The sequence below is a fragment of the Malus domestica genome, chromosome 15 (genome assembly GCF_042453785.1).
Source record: "Malus domestica chromosome 15, GDT2T_hap1".
Taxonomy (NCBI): domain Eukaryota; kingdom Viridiplantae; phylum Streptophyta; class Magnoliopsida; order Rosales; family Rosaceae; genus Malus; species Malus domestica.
This window is the reverse complement of record NC_091675.1, coordinates 52646786-52666229: the sequence shown is the minus strand read 5'-3', so window position 1 is coordinate 52666229 and position 19444 is coordinate 52646786. Positions and strand designations below refer to the sequence as shown.

At 36.2% G+C, this 19444-nt stretch overlaps 1 protein-coding gene across 2 annotated transcripts; it reads right to left on the bottom strand.

Moving 5' to 3' along the window:
- Positions 1-16373: 16373 nt before the first annotated feature.
- On the bottom strand, positions 16374-19147 carry LOC103402322 (probable WRKY transcription factor 9). Of its 2 annotated transcripts, none has more exons than XM_070813881.1 (5): positions 18801-19147; positions 18522-18659; positions 17985-18383; positions 17679-17792; positions 16374-17377 (listed from the first exon to the last, which is right to left on the bottom strand). In XM_070813881.1, the coding sequence occupies exons 1-5, from the start codon at positions 19095-19097 to the stop codon at positions 16571-16573; spliced, it is 1755 nt and encodes a 584-aa protein (XP_070669982.1). In that variant the 5' UTR covers positions 19098-19147; the 3' UTR covers positions 16374-16570. The 2 variants fall into 2 exon arrangements, with proteins under 2 accessions (XP_070669982.1, XP_008339282.3); XM_008341060.4 differs by having other exon boundaries at positions 18807-19147.
- Between the last annotated feature and the right edge of the window lie 297 nt (positions 19148-19444).

Genomic DNA, 19444 nt, shown 5'->3' with positions numbered 1-19444 from the left:
ACCTACAAAAGCTTGACCTACAGAAGCTTCACCCACAAAAGTTTCACCTACAAAGCTTCACCCACAAAAGCTTCAACACAAAAGTTTCACTTACAAAGCTTCAACTCCAAAGCTTCACCTACAAAGCTTCAACATAAAAGCTTCACCAACAAAAGCTTCATCAATGGAGGACAACTACAAATTCTCAAAAGCTTCACACTATCTTGATCAAGATAGTGTGAAGCAAAATCAATTCATGGTACCCAATAAAGCTTCACCACAAAAGCTTCACCAACAAAAGCTTCATCAATGGAAGACAACTACAAATTCTCAAAAGCTTTACTATCTTGATCAAGATAGTGTGAAGCAAAATCAATTCATGGTACCCAACAAAGCTTCACCACAAAAGCTTCATCACAAAAGCTTCATCAATGGAAGACAACTACAAATTCTCAAAAGCTTCACACTATCTTGATCAAGATAGTGTGAAGCAAAATCAATTCATGGTACTCAACAAAAGCTTCAACTCCAAAGCTTCACCTACAAAAGCTTCAACACAAAAGCTTCACCTACAAAGCTTCAACTCCAAAGCTTCACCTACAAAGCTTCAACACAAAAACTTCATCTACAAAGCTTCAACTCCAAAGCTTCACCTACAAAGCTTTAACACAAAAGTTTCACCAACAAAAGCTTCATCAATGGAGGACCACTACAAATTCTCAAAAGCTTCACACTATCTTGATCAAGATAGTGTGAAGCAAAATCAATTCATGGTACTCAACAAAAGCTTCAACTCCAAAGCTTCACCTACAAAGCTTCAACTCCAAAGTTTCACCTACAAAAGCCTCAACACAAAAGTTTGACCCACAAAAGCTTCACCTACAAAGCTTCACCCACAAAAGCTTCAACACAAAAACTTCACCTACAAAACTTCAACTCCAAAGCTTCACCTATAAAGCTTCAACACAAAAACTTCATCAATGGAGGACAACTACAAATTCTCAAAAGCTTCACACTATCTTGATCAAGATAGTGTGAAGCAAAATCAATTCATGGTACCTAACAAAAGCTTCAACTCCAAAGTTTCACCTACAAAGCTTCAACTTCAAAGTTTCACCTATAAAAGCTTCAACACAAAAGCTTGACTCACAAAAACTTGACCTACAAAAGCTTTACCCACAAAAGCTTTACCCACAAAAGCTTCACTTACAAAAGTTTCACCCACAAAACCCACAAAAGCTTCACACACTCTTGATCAAGATATTGTGAAGCAAAATCAATTCATGGTACCCAACAAAACTTCAACCTTAAAGCTTCACCTACAAAGCTTAAAAACAATATATATATATATATATATATATATATATATATATATATATATATTTGGACCTAACAACTTTCATAACAAATATATATGAATGAGGAGTTTTAAGCTACCACTTAGAAAGGAAAATGGTGAAGTTTTGTTACTTTAGAAGCTTGGCTACTAGCAAGACACCTCATTCGTCAACTTCCTCAACCGGAGACTTGGGGAACTCTTACTATATGCTACTGTACCTTGATACTCGGAAGTCTCATGACCACTCAATGACTTGGATTTTTCAAGTCTCCAACCGAGAAGTTTTCCTCACTCGGGAAATTAAGGGAACACTACATCAACCTACATGCTTCACTCACAAAGCTTCAACATACAAGCTTCAATAAAAGAAAAAATTCAAAGAACTTAGTGAAGAAGGCTTTAGTGTATTTAACACAATACGTTGAAATGAAGCAAAGCTTCTTTATTGATATCTCCGATAAGTTACAAATATGTACATATATATGAGTCAAAATAAACAAACAATAGGGAGCCTTCACTAAGGTTGCTTAGGAGAAGTCTCAGCATTCGGTAGAGCCCCAGAAAGAGAAGGCACCGGAATGTGATCATTCGGAGCCTCAGTACTGGACAGAACCCCAGAAGGATAAAGCATTGGAGGTTGATCATTTGGAGATTCATTACGCGGTACAGCCCCAGAAGACAAAGGCAATAAATGCCTTTGGAACAAACCCACAAACTTCTAATGATCAAGTAAAATCTTGCCATCAGATTCCTGCATCTGGTCAAACTTCATCTTCATGTTTGTAGCATAGTCATGTTGCGAGCTTGTGCAACTGTTTATTCTCATGCTTGAGCCCTCTAATCTCTTGTTTGAGACTTATCAATTCAGCCGCCAATGATTCAACTTAGCGGGTTCGAGCAAATAGGCGTTGGGCTATATTAGACACAGAACCTGCACATTGAACACTAAAAGGCAGGGAATCCTTAACAGCCAACTCATCAGACCGTTTGGAAAGTAGTCTGTTATCTTTAGGAGTGAGAAGGTTCCTGGCCACCACTGCAGCAGTCATATCATTCTTCATCACAGAGTCTCCAACGGTAAGATGATCAGTAGAGGATAAGAATGATGGGTGTCATATGTTGTCTTGAGGAGACATAACTGCCTCTTCACCAGAGTTCAAGTCAAAACGACGGTCAAATGGGCCAGACATTTTCAGAAATGATGAAGGAGAAATGAGGTCCAATAAATCTTTGAAGTACAAAAATAAGGGAAAAATTCCTACAAGCAATAACTCTCTAAATGTACTTGTGAACACGAAAATTTCCTAAAAGGAAAGAGACAAGAATATAATTGGTGCCTTTATAAAAGAAAGCGCAACATGGTCGTTGGTTCAAAAATCGAAGAGGCACCACTTTCTACATGCAACATCAGCTCATCGGGTACCACAGATAACTTTGCCAAAGATCTCTGACAAAGTTTAAACACATAAATTTTGAAGGTCCAGCTACCTTAACAACACCACTATTCGGATTTCGAATAGGCACCATTTTCCACACGCAACATCAGCTCCTCGAGTACCACATATAACTTTGCCAAAGATTTCTGACAAAGTTTAGACACATAAATTTTGAAGGTCCAACTACCCTATTATTACCCACAAGGGTAAAGGAACAGCAGCACTGCTTGATAATTGGAAAGTCCCTATGTGTGTCAACCTCCGTGCTCCGTGGTAAGGCAGACTAGCAAAAATGCCCAACTTTTACTCACATTCGAGAAAACACTCCCAACAAGATTGCTTGCTCAAAAATCGAAGAGGCACCGCTCTTCCATTCTCGAGAGCCAGACTCCCAACAGAATTACTTGCTCAAAAATCGAAGAGGCACCGCCCTCCGAATCTCGAAAGCCAAACTCCCAGCAAGATTACTTTCTCAAAAATCGAAGAAACACCGCCCTCCGAATCTTAAGAACCAGACTCTCAACAGGATTGCTTTCTCAAAAATCGAAGAGGCACCGTTCTCTGAATCTCGAGAGCCAGATCTTCGACATGATTGCTTGTTCGAAAACCAAATAAGCACCGCTCTTCGAACTTCAAGAGCCAAATTTTCTTGGATAAAGCTTGTCTGCAATCTTCATATGCAACATCAGCTTTCCAGATACCACAGACCACTTTTTCAAAGTGCTCTAACAAAGTTAAAACACGTGAAGCTTGCAGATCCCACTACATTGCTATGATCAAGAAGGGTAAAAGAATAACATTACTTCTTGTTAGGGAGACTCCTATATATGTCGACCTCCATCCTCCATGGACAGGCAGACCTGTAAAAATGCTCAACCCTTCCTCATATCTGAGAGGACACTCCCAAAGAAGCCTCTCGAAATACTCAGTTTTCTTCCCCCCCAATAATACCTATGCAAACCAGCCACACCAGAGCAAGAGTATCTCATATCTTTGCATGGTTGTTTGCCTAACATTGTTCTCAAGTACTCATCATCAACTGTTGTTAAGGTCACGAAGTCCTTCGGTAAATACCTCAAAACAGTTGATGCGATATTGACGCTTTACACTGAAGCTGCCACGCATGGATGAGTTGCTGAGAATGAGTGCTTTGAAGGACCATTTAAATGCAAAGGTTGCATTCCACTCCTGCATCGGAGATAAATGCTGTAAGAGATTGAGGCAGAATGATCAATGATGAGCTAGAACAGATCACTACAGCACGATACCCTTCCTGCAGAATCACATAACCCAGACAAAAGAGTCTAAATCAAATCCAAATCCAACATCGTTGCCCTATCTGAAGAACTCAAGAAGCTTCAACAACCTTTCGCTGACACCATCGCCAAAGAGCAAAGCCTCGCCATACCATACCCACTACTTTGTCGACAGCAAAAGTATCTCATATCATTAAGGTTGAACGTACTCTAGATTTGATGGACTTGTTTTGACCCTCAAATTCTTGAGTCGGCCTTATACTCTGGAGGAAACCAGAAAACCCTTCAGCCCAGTTCAAGAATAAGCCTGTGGAAAGTTACTTCTTCAAAAGCAAAAGTATCTCATATCATCTCTTCTCTATTTGCTTCTCCTTTTCCTCGTTGTTATTTACGACACAAGAAGAATGAGAACAATCAACCGAAAGCCGAAATCGAACCTCCGATCCAGGTTGCTTGCTTAGAAGTCTGATTGCTTACCTTGTCTGTTACCTCATTCGGCAAATCTCCTAGCTCGGTGACTTGGAGGACTCCTACTATAGGGTTTGTATCGCACTTGACCAAGCCCGAAACTACAAGTAAGCTTCAAGTGAAATTGATACATTACCTTGTGAATCTTCATCGGTTAAAGATACCACCCTTGGATTGAGGAAAAATACTTCCAGAGAAGATGTCACATCTACATATAAGACAGATAAGGCAAGTGAAAATGATACCACACTTCGGTACTTAGAAGTTTCATGATTACTCAATGGCTTGGATCTTGCAAGTCCTCAACCGAGGAGCTTTCCTCACTCGGGAACTTAGGGGAACACTATTTGTACCATACTTGACCAATCCTGAAACTACTGAGCACCAGTCAACGTTATACCGTCAAGGACCCAGAAGAGTTTCCCTCAAACTAGGAAGCCAATCACAGCACGACACGTGTCGACATCAGAAGCCAATATAGCGCGACACGTGTCAACATCAGAAGCCAATCACAACATGACACACATCAATGTCAGAATGAAACTAGAAACTCTCTTCTATAAATAGAGATCATTCTCTCACAATATTTTCGAATGTCATTTGTACTAAATCATTCACTAGTACTCACTAAAGGAGAGCTTGAACCTATGTATTTGTGTAAACCTTTCATAATTAATGAGAACTCATTTACTCTGTGGACGTAGCCAATCTGGGTGAACCACGTACATCTTATGTTTGCTTCCCTGTCTTTATCCATTTACATACTTATTCACATCAATGATCGGAGCAATCTAGCGAAGTTCACAAACTTAACACTTTCTGTTGTACCAAAGTCATCGCCGATTTTGTGCATCAACATTATGAAACTCAAGTTTGTCTTCAGTGACTTCCCGATTCAATAACCGACAGATGATGAATTTTTTATTGTGACAGGAATATGAGTGGTACACCACATGTTTTTATATAAATGGTGGCAAATTGTATTTTTTAAGTTATTAACTTTTTAGCACACATATTTCACCATTGATATAATGGGACGTGATGTATCATTTCGTGTTCCAATCACATTGAAAAATCTCTCCCGACCGACAAGCTATAAGCCGAGATGTGCTGGCTCATATCAAGTAGCCAGTGTAACCTCGTCCAAGGACAACGAGACACCATTAACTTAATGACGCAAGCCATAAAAAGAAAATAATGACTTAAATAAATTTGAACCAAAAGGCAATGTTTATAACAACTTTTTACTAATATGTTGTGTTATCTTTATTGTAGATTTCAACAAAGGTGCTCTTAATGTTCTGTTTTACAATTTAGAGAAATGTTGTTTGAAAACTCATTGTGGAATGAAGAGCAAAGATTATACATCTTTTTGACAATATTTATTTTTCTTTAAAAAAAAAGACCAGCTGGTGGCTTCGATATGGCAGTCCACCCTTCAAGGGTCAGGAAGACTCACAGAGTCATTTCAGCTTTCATCTAACCATCATCATGTAATTCAGCGCTAGAAACCGAACCCAAAACTTGCCTTCATGCTACAATTAATAAGCAAAACTTAAGTTTCTATAAGGTGTAATTTACCTTGATCATGCTATAGTTGTACTTTACTTGTTTACAGCTAGCAATATTTGTAGTTAAATGAAATACACACATCCATTGTTGTGGAATACTACCTAATATATGTGATTGCTTTTATTTTCAGAGAGATTTCTAGTAATTTATGTCTAAAAATTGGGAAATTGATTGTTACTTCATGAAGATTTTTGTGCTTGTTTTCTGCTTGTAATATGTTAATGAAAGTTGATAAAGTTGTTTTTAGAATATTGGTTAAATTACACAAAACCACTTTAATTATGAGTCGCATAACAATATCATACCTCATGTTTTAAATATTGTAATGTCATGCCTCATCTTATGAATTTGTTGTAATGTCATACATTCGTCAACTTTTCTGTTAATTTTTCTGTTAAATGCTGACGTGGTATAAGCGAGGCCGACTCTTTTGCTAATTGGAATAAAAAATTAATTAATTAACAATAAATTATTTGTAATTTATTTAACAATTAATATTTAGTTATAAACAAATAATTTTGTGGGCCCCTCATCCAGTCTCTCTCTGTCTCCCTTAAACTCTCAATTCTCTCCCAACGCTCACCATCTTTTCTTCTCTGTGTTCACAAAGAAGCCAAACCGCAGAGAACTGCCACCACCAAACCACCACCACAACCATGTCACTCGCTCTTCTTTTCTCCCTCAACGCTCAATTTGCCGTTTCTCTAACTTCTCATCTTCTCTCTACAACAACATAGATGGACTCCACCACCACCTCGCGATTTTCCTATGAAAATCCGTCAATTCCTCGTTAGATTGGACGAGTCTAGGATCACAGATCACTTCTTCTTCAACCTAAGGTTCGGATTTGAGCATGGGAGGCTTGAATCTGCCTCTATTTCGTGAGAAACCATAAACTCAGTTTCGTGCTGGTAATCACTTCTTCTTCAACTTGAGGTTCGGATTTTAGCATGGGAGGCTTGAATCTGCCTCAATTTTGTGAGAAACCATAAACTCTGTTTCGTGCTGGTAAGCTCAGGCCGTTCTCAGGCCATTATACCGGCCACGACTTGGCCTAAAAAAGGTATATTTCTATTCCTTGTTCTGTGATCTTCGTTTTGAGAAAAATTTCGTTGTGTTTTGGTAGAGATTTGAGGTTGAACGGAGCTTAAATTTTTCCGATTGGCAAGTGGTCGTTTTATGGGGCGCATTAGGAGAGAACGATGAGTTTGAGGGAGAAAGAGATTGGAATAAGGGGGCCCACAAAATTATTTGTTTATAATTAATATTAATTGTTAAATAAATAACAATTAATTTTTATTAATTAATTAATTTTTTTTATTCCAATTAGCAAAAAAGTAGGCCCAATCATGCCACGTTAGCATTTAACAAAAAAGTTGACGGAGGTATGACATTGCAACAAATTCATAAGATGAGGTATGGCATTATAATGTTTAAAACACGAGGTATGAGATTGTTATGTGACTCATAGTTGAGGTGGTTTTGTGTAATTTACCAATACTTGAGGTGTAAATTCACCTTGTGTTCAGGGAAGTAATTTCTCGACATATGAGAAAAGACTCGTGTTTTCCCTATTAATAGAAGAATCAAAGTAAGATATCTACTTAAACAACTACCTAGTGGCTCAGTGGTTCGGGAGGAATTTTAAATCTGTATTCCACATAGCACGTTTTGAGTTCGGTTCCTGGCTCTGAAGAATCACAGAAAAAGCTAAAATGCCTCTATCAGTCTTTTCAGCCCAAAAAAACAAATGGACTGTCGTGATGTCCACTTGAACATAATGCTAAATCAGAACACGAGTTGTGACTCTATGCTATTTAAGTGTGTGTTGTTGTGAAGCAAGCCCACTTGATTCTTGCGTCTTACAACTTAAATAGAATTCAACAATTTCATATGGTTTTTTATATGAATGTTCAGACGAATCTTAGAATGTGTCACTGGACCTCAATGGCTCCATCACTTTGCTCATGTAAATGATTCTTTGTTAAAAGGGAATCAGTTGGTGATTTCATCATGTCAGTTTACTTTTTCGGATGTCGGAAAGACTTCTATAGACCTTTCAGCCTCCTTTACCCACCATTATGTGATTCACCAACACCAAAAATCGAACTCAAAATGTACCGTGTGAAATATGAACTAGAAATTCGTTCCTAACCACTAAACGACCCCATAGTGGTTCACTCAAATGATTTGTCATTTAAGGCTTGTATATTATGGTACATAGAGGTATATTTTATTTACAAAATATCGCCTTAGTGAGAGGGGAAAATCATAAGGGTAACTCGCTAAACCGTAGCTAAGACTTCGAACTTTGAGACAAAGGAAAACATAGAAGTTAGAACTCATCCCGAGAAGACATTGTTAAAGTACATGGTGGACTAGCCTGAGCACGCGATCCCTCCTAATGAGTATGCCTCTTAATTTTAAGGGGATTTTATATATTGACTTGATAATTAAGTTTTAACATGTTATATTTTTTAAATCTTCGACTAGGCGCTATACGGATGGTCACTACCTCGATTAATTTTTATGCATTTGAAAATTAAGAAAGGGCGCCTAAACCCTCCTATAGCACTCGTTTAGGTTGTGACTCTAACCTTGACAGAAAAAATGTTATTTTACATTTGATTTTTTTTCAATAAATTGTAAAAGACTTGTTGCTTATTTGAATGAACACTCATTATATGCTTGTTTCCTATGTTATTATAATACTTGGTGATATTATTAATTAGTCAATTTAAATAAGAATTTATGTTATTAATGCTAAAAAACGATAATGTTACACATCATACTATCATCATTATTAAGGTCGTGATAACATTGTCAATATGAGTTTTTGTCTGTATGTGCAGGGAGTATCTAATAGTAGGATGATTGCAAAAACATCTTTCTAAAGGAGTAGGATTATTTCCCCTCTAAATCTCTTCACCCCCAGTCCCTTTTCTCTGTCACTTTTCTCTTTTTCTTTCTATCTCTACAAAGAAGTTAATACTAGATGTTGATGTAGCTTAATCATAACCGTTCAAATAAACGGAGACTGAAGGAAAAGACAATTTGAAGAGAAGAAAATCCTACTCACTCCCTTCATAACATGTCAACACGCTGACACATATCCAAAAAGGTTCCTTCATCCCTGGCTTTTTGTCACGTCCTGATCCCGTCATACGACCAAAATCAACACGTGACGTCACCACATTTCTGTTTATCTATCATGTCTCACCTCCGAGACAAGACCAAAACACAAACAATGATTTAACCACACATCCATTTTCTTTTATTTCATGGCTACATATTATAACCTTAGCGTTAGACTACCTACGTACCCTAAGAAGGGATCAAGTCATTCGTAGTTCATTATTCACTACACTCCACGTTTATCACAGTGCGTTTAAGCAAAAAAGCCTAGCATTCCTCAATCAATTATTAGAACTTAATAAGCATGAAATTACTAGGTTTAGGGCTACATAACAAACCCACATGACATTCAAGATTTCCATTCCATCCATCATATAAATCACTATGTTCTCAACATGATACCTCAATTAGGCCTGGCAAACGGGTCGTGTCTGTCGTGTTCGTGTCGTTTTCATGTAACACCTGTTATCTTAACGGGTCCTTAACAGGTCGGGTCACTTTACCCAACGGGTAAAGTGACCCGACCCGTTATGACCCGTTATGACCCGTTAAGAAAAATATATTTTGTTCTTAAATTTGCACATACCACACATTACCACATAAATATTACTTCAAAACATTAAAACATATTTGTCATTTAAGTACTACATCTACACTCGAAAATAAGAGCCTAATAAAAAAACATTCATACACTAGTCTATTACAAAATATTAAATGTGCAAGGATATGCAAAATGAAAGAGTTTTTGTTTTCAAGGTTGTGAAGCCTTTCTCAAAAGTTTAAACCTTGCCAATAGAACTCAAAGTTTGAATGTTATTTCTTTTACAAAATCCTCAATTTTCATCGATCATCATGGGGAAATTGTATTGGAACTTTGGCTTGATCTATTGCCTTCAAGAGTTATGTTGATGATGTTTTCGGTAAGGTTTTCCACGTCAGAACTCTCTTCCGCATAAACTAAGTATAGAAAAACCAAACATTAAAAACCATTCAAATTATACAAACAAGATTGACGGTTGGATCATTGAAATTAGTTTCATAGAATTCGTATCTCATCCAAACCATAGATACTTAAACTTTATTTATACTTTCATTAAGTATAACATAAGATTTTGTGGTATCCACTTGTGTAAATATTTTAAATTGACGATCGAATTCATTCATTGTATTCGTATAGGGTCAACAAGTGTAGTTGTAAAAAATTATCAAAATCGGAGTTACAATAACCGTTAAATCGTGATTTTTTGTTTTATAACCGTCGAAAAGTTTTGTCTCATTACTTGATCTCTGAATGTTTGTTTTTTTTTTATTTTTAGCGTATGCGATCTCGAAGCATATACAAACAAGTTTGACGGTTGGATCGTTGAAATTAGTTTCATAGAATTCGTATCCCATCAAAACGATAGATTCACCAACACTTAGTTTATTTATACTTTCATTAAGTATAACATAAGATTTTGTGGTATCCACTTGTGTAAATATTTTAAATTGACGATCGAATTCATTCATTGTATTCGTATAGGGTCAAAAAGTGTACTTGTAAAAAATAATCAAAATCGAAGTTAAAATAACCGTTAAATCGTGATTTTTTGTTTTATAACCGTCGAAAAGTTTTGTCTCATTACTTGATCTCTGAATGTCTGTTTTTTGTGATTTTTGGCGTATGCGATCTCGAAGCATATACAAACAAGTTTGACGGTTTGATCGTTGAATTAGTTTTATAGAATTTGTATCCCATCAAAATGATAGATTCACTAACACTTAGAGTTTATTTATACTTTTATTAAGTATAAAATAAGATTTTGTGGTATCCACTTGTGTAAATATTTTAAATTGACGATCGAATTTATTCATTGTATTCGTATAGGGTCAAAAAATGTAGTTGTAAAAAATTATCAAAATCAAAGTTAAAATAACCGTTAAATCGTGATTTTTTGTTTTATAACCGTCGAAAAGTTTTGTATCATTACTTGATCTCTGAATGTTTGTTTTTTGTGATTTTTGGCGTATGCGATCTCGAAGCATATACAAACAAGATTGATGGTTGGATCGTTGAAATTAGTTTCATAGAATTCGTATCCCATCAAAACGATAGATTCACCAACACTTAGAGTTTATTTATACTTTCATTAAGTATAACATAAGATTTTGTGGTATCCACTTGTGTAAATATTTTAAATTGACGATCGAATTCATTCATTGTATTCGTATAGGGTCAAAAAGTGTACTTGTAAAAAATAATCAAAATCGAAGTTAAAATAACCGTTAAATCGTGATTTTTTGTTTTATCACCGTCGAAAAGTTTTGTCTCATTACTTGATCTCTGAATGTTTGTTTTTTGTGATTTTTGGCATATGCGATCTCGAAGCATATACAAACAAGTTTGACGGTTTGATCGTTGAAATTAGTTTCGTGTATCCCATCAAGTTCAATGGTGTGTATATATATATATTTATTATGTAGATTTAAATCTATTTATTTTGTACGTATAATTATTATAGTTTTTTTTTGGGGTATAAAATTTAATTTAAAATTTAATATATATATATATATATATATATATATAATTATTATAGTTAATATTTTGGGGGTATAATTATTATAGTATATATAATTATTATAGTTAATTTAATATATATATATATATATAATTATAGTTTTAAACTTTTTAGGGGTATAAAATTGTTAAATTATTATAGTATTTTTTAGGGTTATAAAATTATTAAATTAATATTCTGCTTATCGTGTATCGTGTTTCCCACGTGTATACCCGAACCAACCCGTTATCTTAACAGGTGCTTATCGGGTTACCCGATAATACCCGATTCGTTATCGTGTCGACTCAAATACCTGTTAATTTTGGGTCGTGTCGTTTCGGGTTATCGGGTCGTGTCAGGAATTGCCAGGCCTAACCTCAATCCACATTATGTAACATATCAAAGAATCAACGAAGCACAATATTATTCTCAAGCCACATCAATCAAATATTCTAATCATAATAATAACAATCATGACGTCATTCCACAATCACTCTAATTAATCAACCACAAGAATTAAAGATGCACAATATTAACATTGAACTACATTAATCAATCAATAAGATCACATATCAATTCACAAAATAAAATAAAATAATTCTACATAATTCCCTACCTAGATTCCAAGTAATATCATGATAAATCTAATTTATAAACATAATGTCTACTGTGAGCAATTCCTATTCTCTCAAATCTACGGTCAGACTAACCTTATGAAAATGAACAAAAGTATGAATTCTGGACCACTCAATGGAATCCAACTAAAATATGGTTGCCTATCGAAATGTACCGAGTACAACTAATCATCATCACCCTAGAATGCGTATAGTCCCCCATCGCGGAAATACCAAGTAGAACCATAGACATAATCTCATCGTGCAGGCAGTGATCACCCATCGCGAATATACCAAGCATGATCACCCCTGAATATGTATGGTTCCCCAGATATACCAAGCATGACCACATCCTAACTCTAGGTAGTGATCACCCAACGTGGATATACCAAGCATGATCACTTCTAGAATGCGTATGGTCCCTCATCGCGGATATACCAAGCAGAACCATATGCATAGTATAATAACGTAGGCAGTGATCACCCATCGCAGATATACCAAGCATGATCACCCCTAACAGTCCCTCATCGCAGATATACCAAGCAAGACTGTATCCTATAGCTCTAGGTAGAATCACCCATCACGGATATACTAAGCATGATCACTCCTAGAATGCGTGAGGTCCCTCATCGCGGATGTACCAAGCATGATCACCCCTGAAATACGTATGGTTCCCATAGCGGATATACCAAGTAAGACCATCCATGTACCACTGCTACATGGTGTAGTAAATTTAACACACAACCTACCCATACCTTAACCCTTATAAGTTACAACGTAGTCACCTACACCATCAACTTCTCATGGTCACCAACTAATATGTCACACAAGCATATAAGTTTTACAGAATACTTCTAATAGGATTCTAGTATCACATTGTCATAACATTTATCATACTTATCATTCACAATATTAAGAAGATAAATAAACAAATATATATCACAATATGATGTCTCATACACGTAAACCGATGTATATATTATCTGGGATAACTCACTAACCAATATAGGCCCACTAAGCCCTACATAGTCTCTAGTAATACTAATTTTAATATTTAAGATCAATTTGTAACATATTGACCGAAAGTCAAGTCTCTGTCAAATGTGGGGTCCACAACCCTATACAAGTCAATCTAGAACATCCGCCCATGGATTTCCGATCCGTAACTTCCCAATGGTCTCATTTATCTTCTAAAACAATATTCTAAAATTTCGGAACGATCCAACGATCGAATCTTTTCCAATTGCTAAAATTAGGTTGCTATCAATGTTTGGTTTTACAAACTTAGAAATTCAATTTGGGAAGATCCATAAGTTGGATTCCAAATCCGTCAATTCATATGGTCCTTAAATATTACATACTATAACATATTAAGGTTTAGTATCGATCCAGCGGTCAAATCGTCATTTCATATAATGACCAAGTGGCGGCCTCTAACAAAACTATGTTCAAACGATGGGATTTTGTCAATCCGACATTACATATGGAATCGGGGTATCGAATTTAGCCTAGAAAGTCAAGTGGGTCCTAGGCCCATGCGCCGCACATGTGGCGGCCGGCCACCCCGATTCGCCAAAAAAATTAACTAACTCCAAAAATTACCAAATTTTACATATGTAAATCTCAGCAAGGGGAACTACTTTCATACATGGGCTGAAGTCCAATTCAGCCGGAAACGCCTGAAAACCTTCTCGATCCACCAGAACCCTAGAAATGGGTGTGCTTCGATTCTCCTTCCTCGGTGTTCCGCCGCCCCTACAACTGATTGGGCTTTGTTCTAGGGCTCAAGGGGAGTCTAATGGTGGAGGAGATCGATGGGATTACATTAAAAAATGGTAGATCGCCGTCGATGAAGCCTTCAGTGTCTCGTTGCAAAATGGACAATAATTTGGATCAAGGAAGGATGTGCATTTTCATTCCCATAACTTCAAAAACAGTCCATCACTACTACGAAATCATTTATTAGTGTTGCTATGATAACCGATAAGAAATGTATATTACTGTCGGATATTAAGCAAACTATGACAGAAAATAGATGCAGTGTTGGATATAATAAGCGACAGAATTACCAGCGTCAGAAAATGAATTTTCTGTTAGTTAAGGCTCTAAAACAGACAGAACTTGTGTCGGATACATGCGACAATAAATACTTAACTAATGTCGGATATTATCAATTAATGTCGTTCATAACAGCCAGAAAATTAAAAATACCGTCGGATTGACATCATGTTCCTGTCGGTTCTAATCGACAAAAACATTTAAAAATAAATAAAATCTATTATAAATAACTATTTTCCGTCGTCCACAACTGACAGAAAAATATTAATATTTAAAAAAAAAAAAAGGAATCCTTCTATTTGTTTTTTTAATGAATGAATAAAAATAGAATAAAAATTATTTAGGAGAAAAGGAAGAACAATTTCAAGACCAAGATCCCTACGAAGCTGAGGAAACCCTATTTCTCTGCGATCTCCCCACACACAGTGACTCAACTCATTGAGATGGCTTCTCCAAAGACTACCAAAGCTCATCGTTCGACCGCGACGAAGAAAACTACTTTGAGTTCTTCAGCAAAGAAGGACATAATCTTTTGTGGAAAACTCATACCCTACAACAAAAAAGCACCAAACTCTGCAGCAGAGAAAGGTCACCAGAAGATCAAGAGCCAAGAAACCGGAAGCAACGCGAGAAGCGTCAACTTTTCGAAGAAGAAGGGATTTTTTAGGTCGTGGAGGTCTTACCTCTTCCACAAGTTGTCTCTCTTTCCACTTCGGAATAGCAGCTCTGCGAGTTCTATACAAACATTTGTCATGTATTTCAAAAACAACAAAGAAAAAACTCACAATATAATTACTTTAAAATGTATCATTTTCAGTTTGTTCCTGGAATTCATGGCCTTCATTTGATTCCTCCATAGTAATGGCTGAGACAAGAAGGAGGAGTAAAAATGGCTAAGGAAGTAAAAATGGCTAAGAAATGAATGAGTAAAAATGGGAAGGAGAAGAAGAACGGCTGAAGTGAAAATGGGAAGTTGAATTATTTTAGCTAAGGGTAATAAATGTTGTCTGTTATAACCGATAACTTGAATAAAACCCACCAACCTTTTTTATATGCATGTCAGGTTAGTGTCGTTTATAACCGACAAAATTAACCAAAAACTGCCACAAAATTTTCTTCCATCAGATTTTGTGAGCCATTAATTTTTTTGAATCACAGTCGCGGGAAATTTCTTGCCCAAAATTTTGCTCTGTTCCTGTCGATTACATCCGACAGGGCCATGAGCACTAAAATAATAAAATTTTGAAAAACTTTTGGCGTAAAAATAATAAAATAGTCCAATTATGTCGGTTATAACCGACTGAATACTAAAATAATAACCGCCATAAACTAAAATAATAAAATAGTCGATTTTTGTTAGTTATAACCGCCACCATTTACCCAGAATCTATTAAAAATATTAAAAAAAAAAGAATTTAAAAATACTAGCGCTTTCATCCGACACTAAATATCCGCCAGGAATTTATGTCGGATATAACTGACAAGATTTCATTTTTATCCGACACTAACTGAATGATGTGTCGAATATCTTTTATCAGACATAATGGCTTATTAAACCGCCACCATCATCCGACACCTAAAGCTAATATTGTAGTAGTGCATGCTCGTAGCCAACTAGTTAACCATCAAGCATTCCCAATAACCATACAGCAGGGGGTCTGTTGTCCCCTAATGGTGTCTCCTCTTCCATTTTTGACATGTGTACCGTGTTATACCACTTAATTCTAACTTAAGTTGAGATTAAGTGGTATGACACATGTCAAAAAATGAAAGAAGAGACATAGAGAAGACACCATTTTAGAGGACAGCAGACGTTGGGCCTAACCATACTCGCCATGTAATGAATTCTCAAACCTTTAACATGTTTATCTATTTTCATAAATACAAAATTATTTTGTAATCATTAGTGAAAAAAAATAATTTGATCAGCTGATGTTACGCAACATAATTAATTAAAAACTGCAATTAGAAAAATAATATGATGATAATTGCATTCACAAAAATCCATTACATAGTATAACCAAGTGAATGGAAGCAAATGTAGAAAGATAATGGTACATATATAGTTTATGTGATACTATATTTTCTTTTTGCACAAATGGATTATTAAGTAAGAAATATTACATACACTATTTAAAAGAAGAAGAAAAAAAGGGAGAAAACATTAAGAAGATAATTATTCTAAGGTGTTTTTGCGAATGAGCTTACCATTGGATGAGAGAGATTGTTGATCAACGGCCCAATTGTTGCTAGTAGATGCGCTACCATTGTTGTCTTCATGATCTCTTGGGGCAAAAGCAGTCGGCGCAGGATGACTAGTTGTTGCATGGTTGTCTTTATTAATGAGGGATGTGATAGCAGCTGCAACAGCAACCCTAAATTTAGGGTCTGAAGCAATGGCACTTACATTTTCAGCCAATAACGACATATTTTCTTCCCCTGATCTCCAGTTACCTTTCTGATCGTCCGCTAGCGCCATGCCGGATGATCTACTGCCGTTAGCCAAAAGACGGTTGGTGAGACTATTACTGGTATAATAGTTTGCAGATCTGCTGCTAGTATTGCTCATCATCCAACTACTACTAAAACCTGGTGCTGCAGATGATGAGGAGCTACCCATGGCCATGGGAATATTTTGGGGTTGGGATGTAATAGTATCGTAAAAGTTGTTTGTGAGGTCTAGAACAAGTCCTTTGGAAGGGTCGTGAGGATTGATGATTCGATAGTTTGACGAGGAGTGAGATGAAGGGTTCAGGTTCATCATATTATGAGGGGTATTACTATTGTAGTAAGGGAGGGATACTTGAGTGTAGTTAGAGGGTGTGCCATCTGCTAAATGATGGTTACTTGAATCTAGTAACATGCAGGAAGCTGCGGCAGAAGCTGATGAAGCCATGGCTGTTGCATCCACTGGAAGAGGATGGTTGTGTGTTCCTTCATAAGTTGTTATAAGTATGGACATGTCCTCTTGGCATCTTTGAACCTACAATTATACCATCCAAAACATTTAAAAAAAAAAAGGTATAACTGAAAAACTTGAAGTTCAAATAACATTTTCCAAAAAAAATTTAAGAAAAAAAATTGAACTTTAATCGAACGATGTTTTGTAATGTAATTACGTCAACGCATATATATATATATGTATGTATGTATGTATCTATGTATATGTATATGTATATGTATATGTGGGTTAGTTTACACTACCCTTTAAAAACAAACAAAAAGTATACTGTTTAATCGAACGATATTTTTGTAATGTACGTCAACACATTAAAAAAGAATACCTGTTTTCTGACTGGGCATCCCGCGGCTACTGTGCAACGATAATAGGCTCGTGGGCAAGGGTTTCCTTTCGCGATTTTCTGCCCATATTTCCTCCATTGGCACCCATCATTCATCTGAGATATATAGCTTATTAAACGATATAGGTGGTTAATATTTACTCTTACTTGCTATACTGTATGCATGAAGCTAAACCCTACGTACATATATGTATATGTATATGTATATGTATGTGTATGTAATATGTATATGTATATGTGAGTTGTTAAGAAACTAACTAGTGCTTGCAAATGGAACGAATTACTCACCGTGGCATATTCACATCTTGCCCTAATCGAAACCCTAGCTTTCCGATTGGGATGAGGGGCACCGTGGCTCGTAATTCCGGCCAATTCGGTCCGCTGTAACTTGTTTTGCAGTTGCACTGATGATGATGTAAGACTAGCAGTCCTCGTCAATCCTTCCTTGTTATTGATCTCTTCTTTATCATCATCTTCTTCTTCTCTTCCCCTTAATTGAGTGGCAGTAGTAGCAGAGCTGGTTTGTAGCCTCAGTGACAACCCTAGTTGACTCTCTTCAGTAACTTCATCACGTTTTGGTGACGGTACTGGAGATCTATGGCTGATATCTAACATCTTGGAACTCATCTTGGGTCCTTGAGTTGCATTGGGATCGTTACCATCAAGTGAGAGAAAGGTTTGAGGATCCTAAATTAATCAATGAAATACATGAAAATTAACAATGTTGTTACTTGTGGAAATACAAGACACACAACTCGAGCAATTAAAAAAAAATACTTGTAATTATGATCTAATTAATAACAAAATTAAAATGGATTAAACTACCTTGTTTTGGTTACTTTGGTGGATAACCGTAAATTTCATTTGAAGATCGTAATAACCTTTCATCGTTTGCTCTACGACCTTCCTCAAAACCTTGTTTTCTTCCTTCATCCGGCTCATCTCCATTTGTAAAACGCTTAACTAGTAAAACGTTACATGTAATTAAGATAGTAATTTAGTTAGTTAATTAATTGGATAATAAATTATCACAAACACCTATATATAATCAAACTACAAAACATCTAATTTACCAAAAAAAAAAATGTCTAAAAACTTCCCTACCGGTACCTCCTGATCCGTCTTCATATTATTCTCCTGCAACGATGTTTCGACTACTGAGGCATCATCGTCTTCCTCTTCACCGGCACCGGCTTCCGTTGTTTTTAGCTTGTTATTCTGTACTCTTGGTTCTAGCTCATCCTCTTTTTCTTCTGCTGCTGCTTCTTCAACACCATCGTCGACGCGATGATCATCTTCTTCTTCCTCGTCGTCTACGCCTTCTTCTCGTTTTTCTTCTTTAGCATCAATTTGGAGTGAGAGATCAATATCCAAGTCTTTCTCCTGCTCTCTCATCCCCATTGAAGTAAGACAAGGTTGCAGAATCTCTTCCCCTCTCTCTCTATTTTTCTATATATTTCTCTCTCTGTTTTAATGCTGCTTTTTAGGCACCGAAGTCAATTCTCCCATCTCAAAGACGATAAATTTTTAATTGTGATGGAAACACAAGTGGTACACCACGTGTCTTAATATGAGTGGTGGAAAATTTTATTTTTTGAGTTATTAATTTTTTAGCACATATATCCTACTATTTATATAATGACACGTGTTATACTATCCCGTGTACCAATCACACTGAAGAATCTCATCTCAAACACGTATGATTAGACAAACAAGGACGCATCTAAGCTTTGACTTTAATTGAGCCC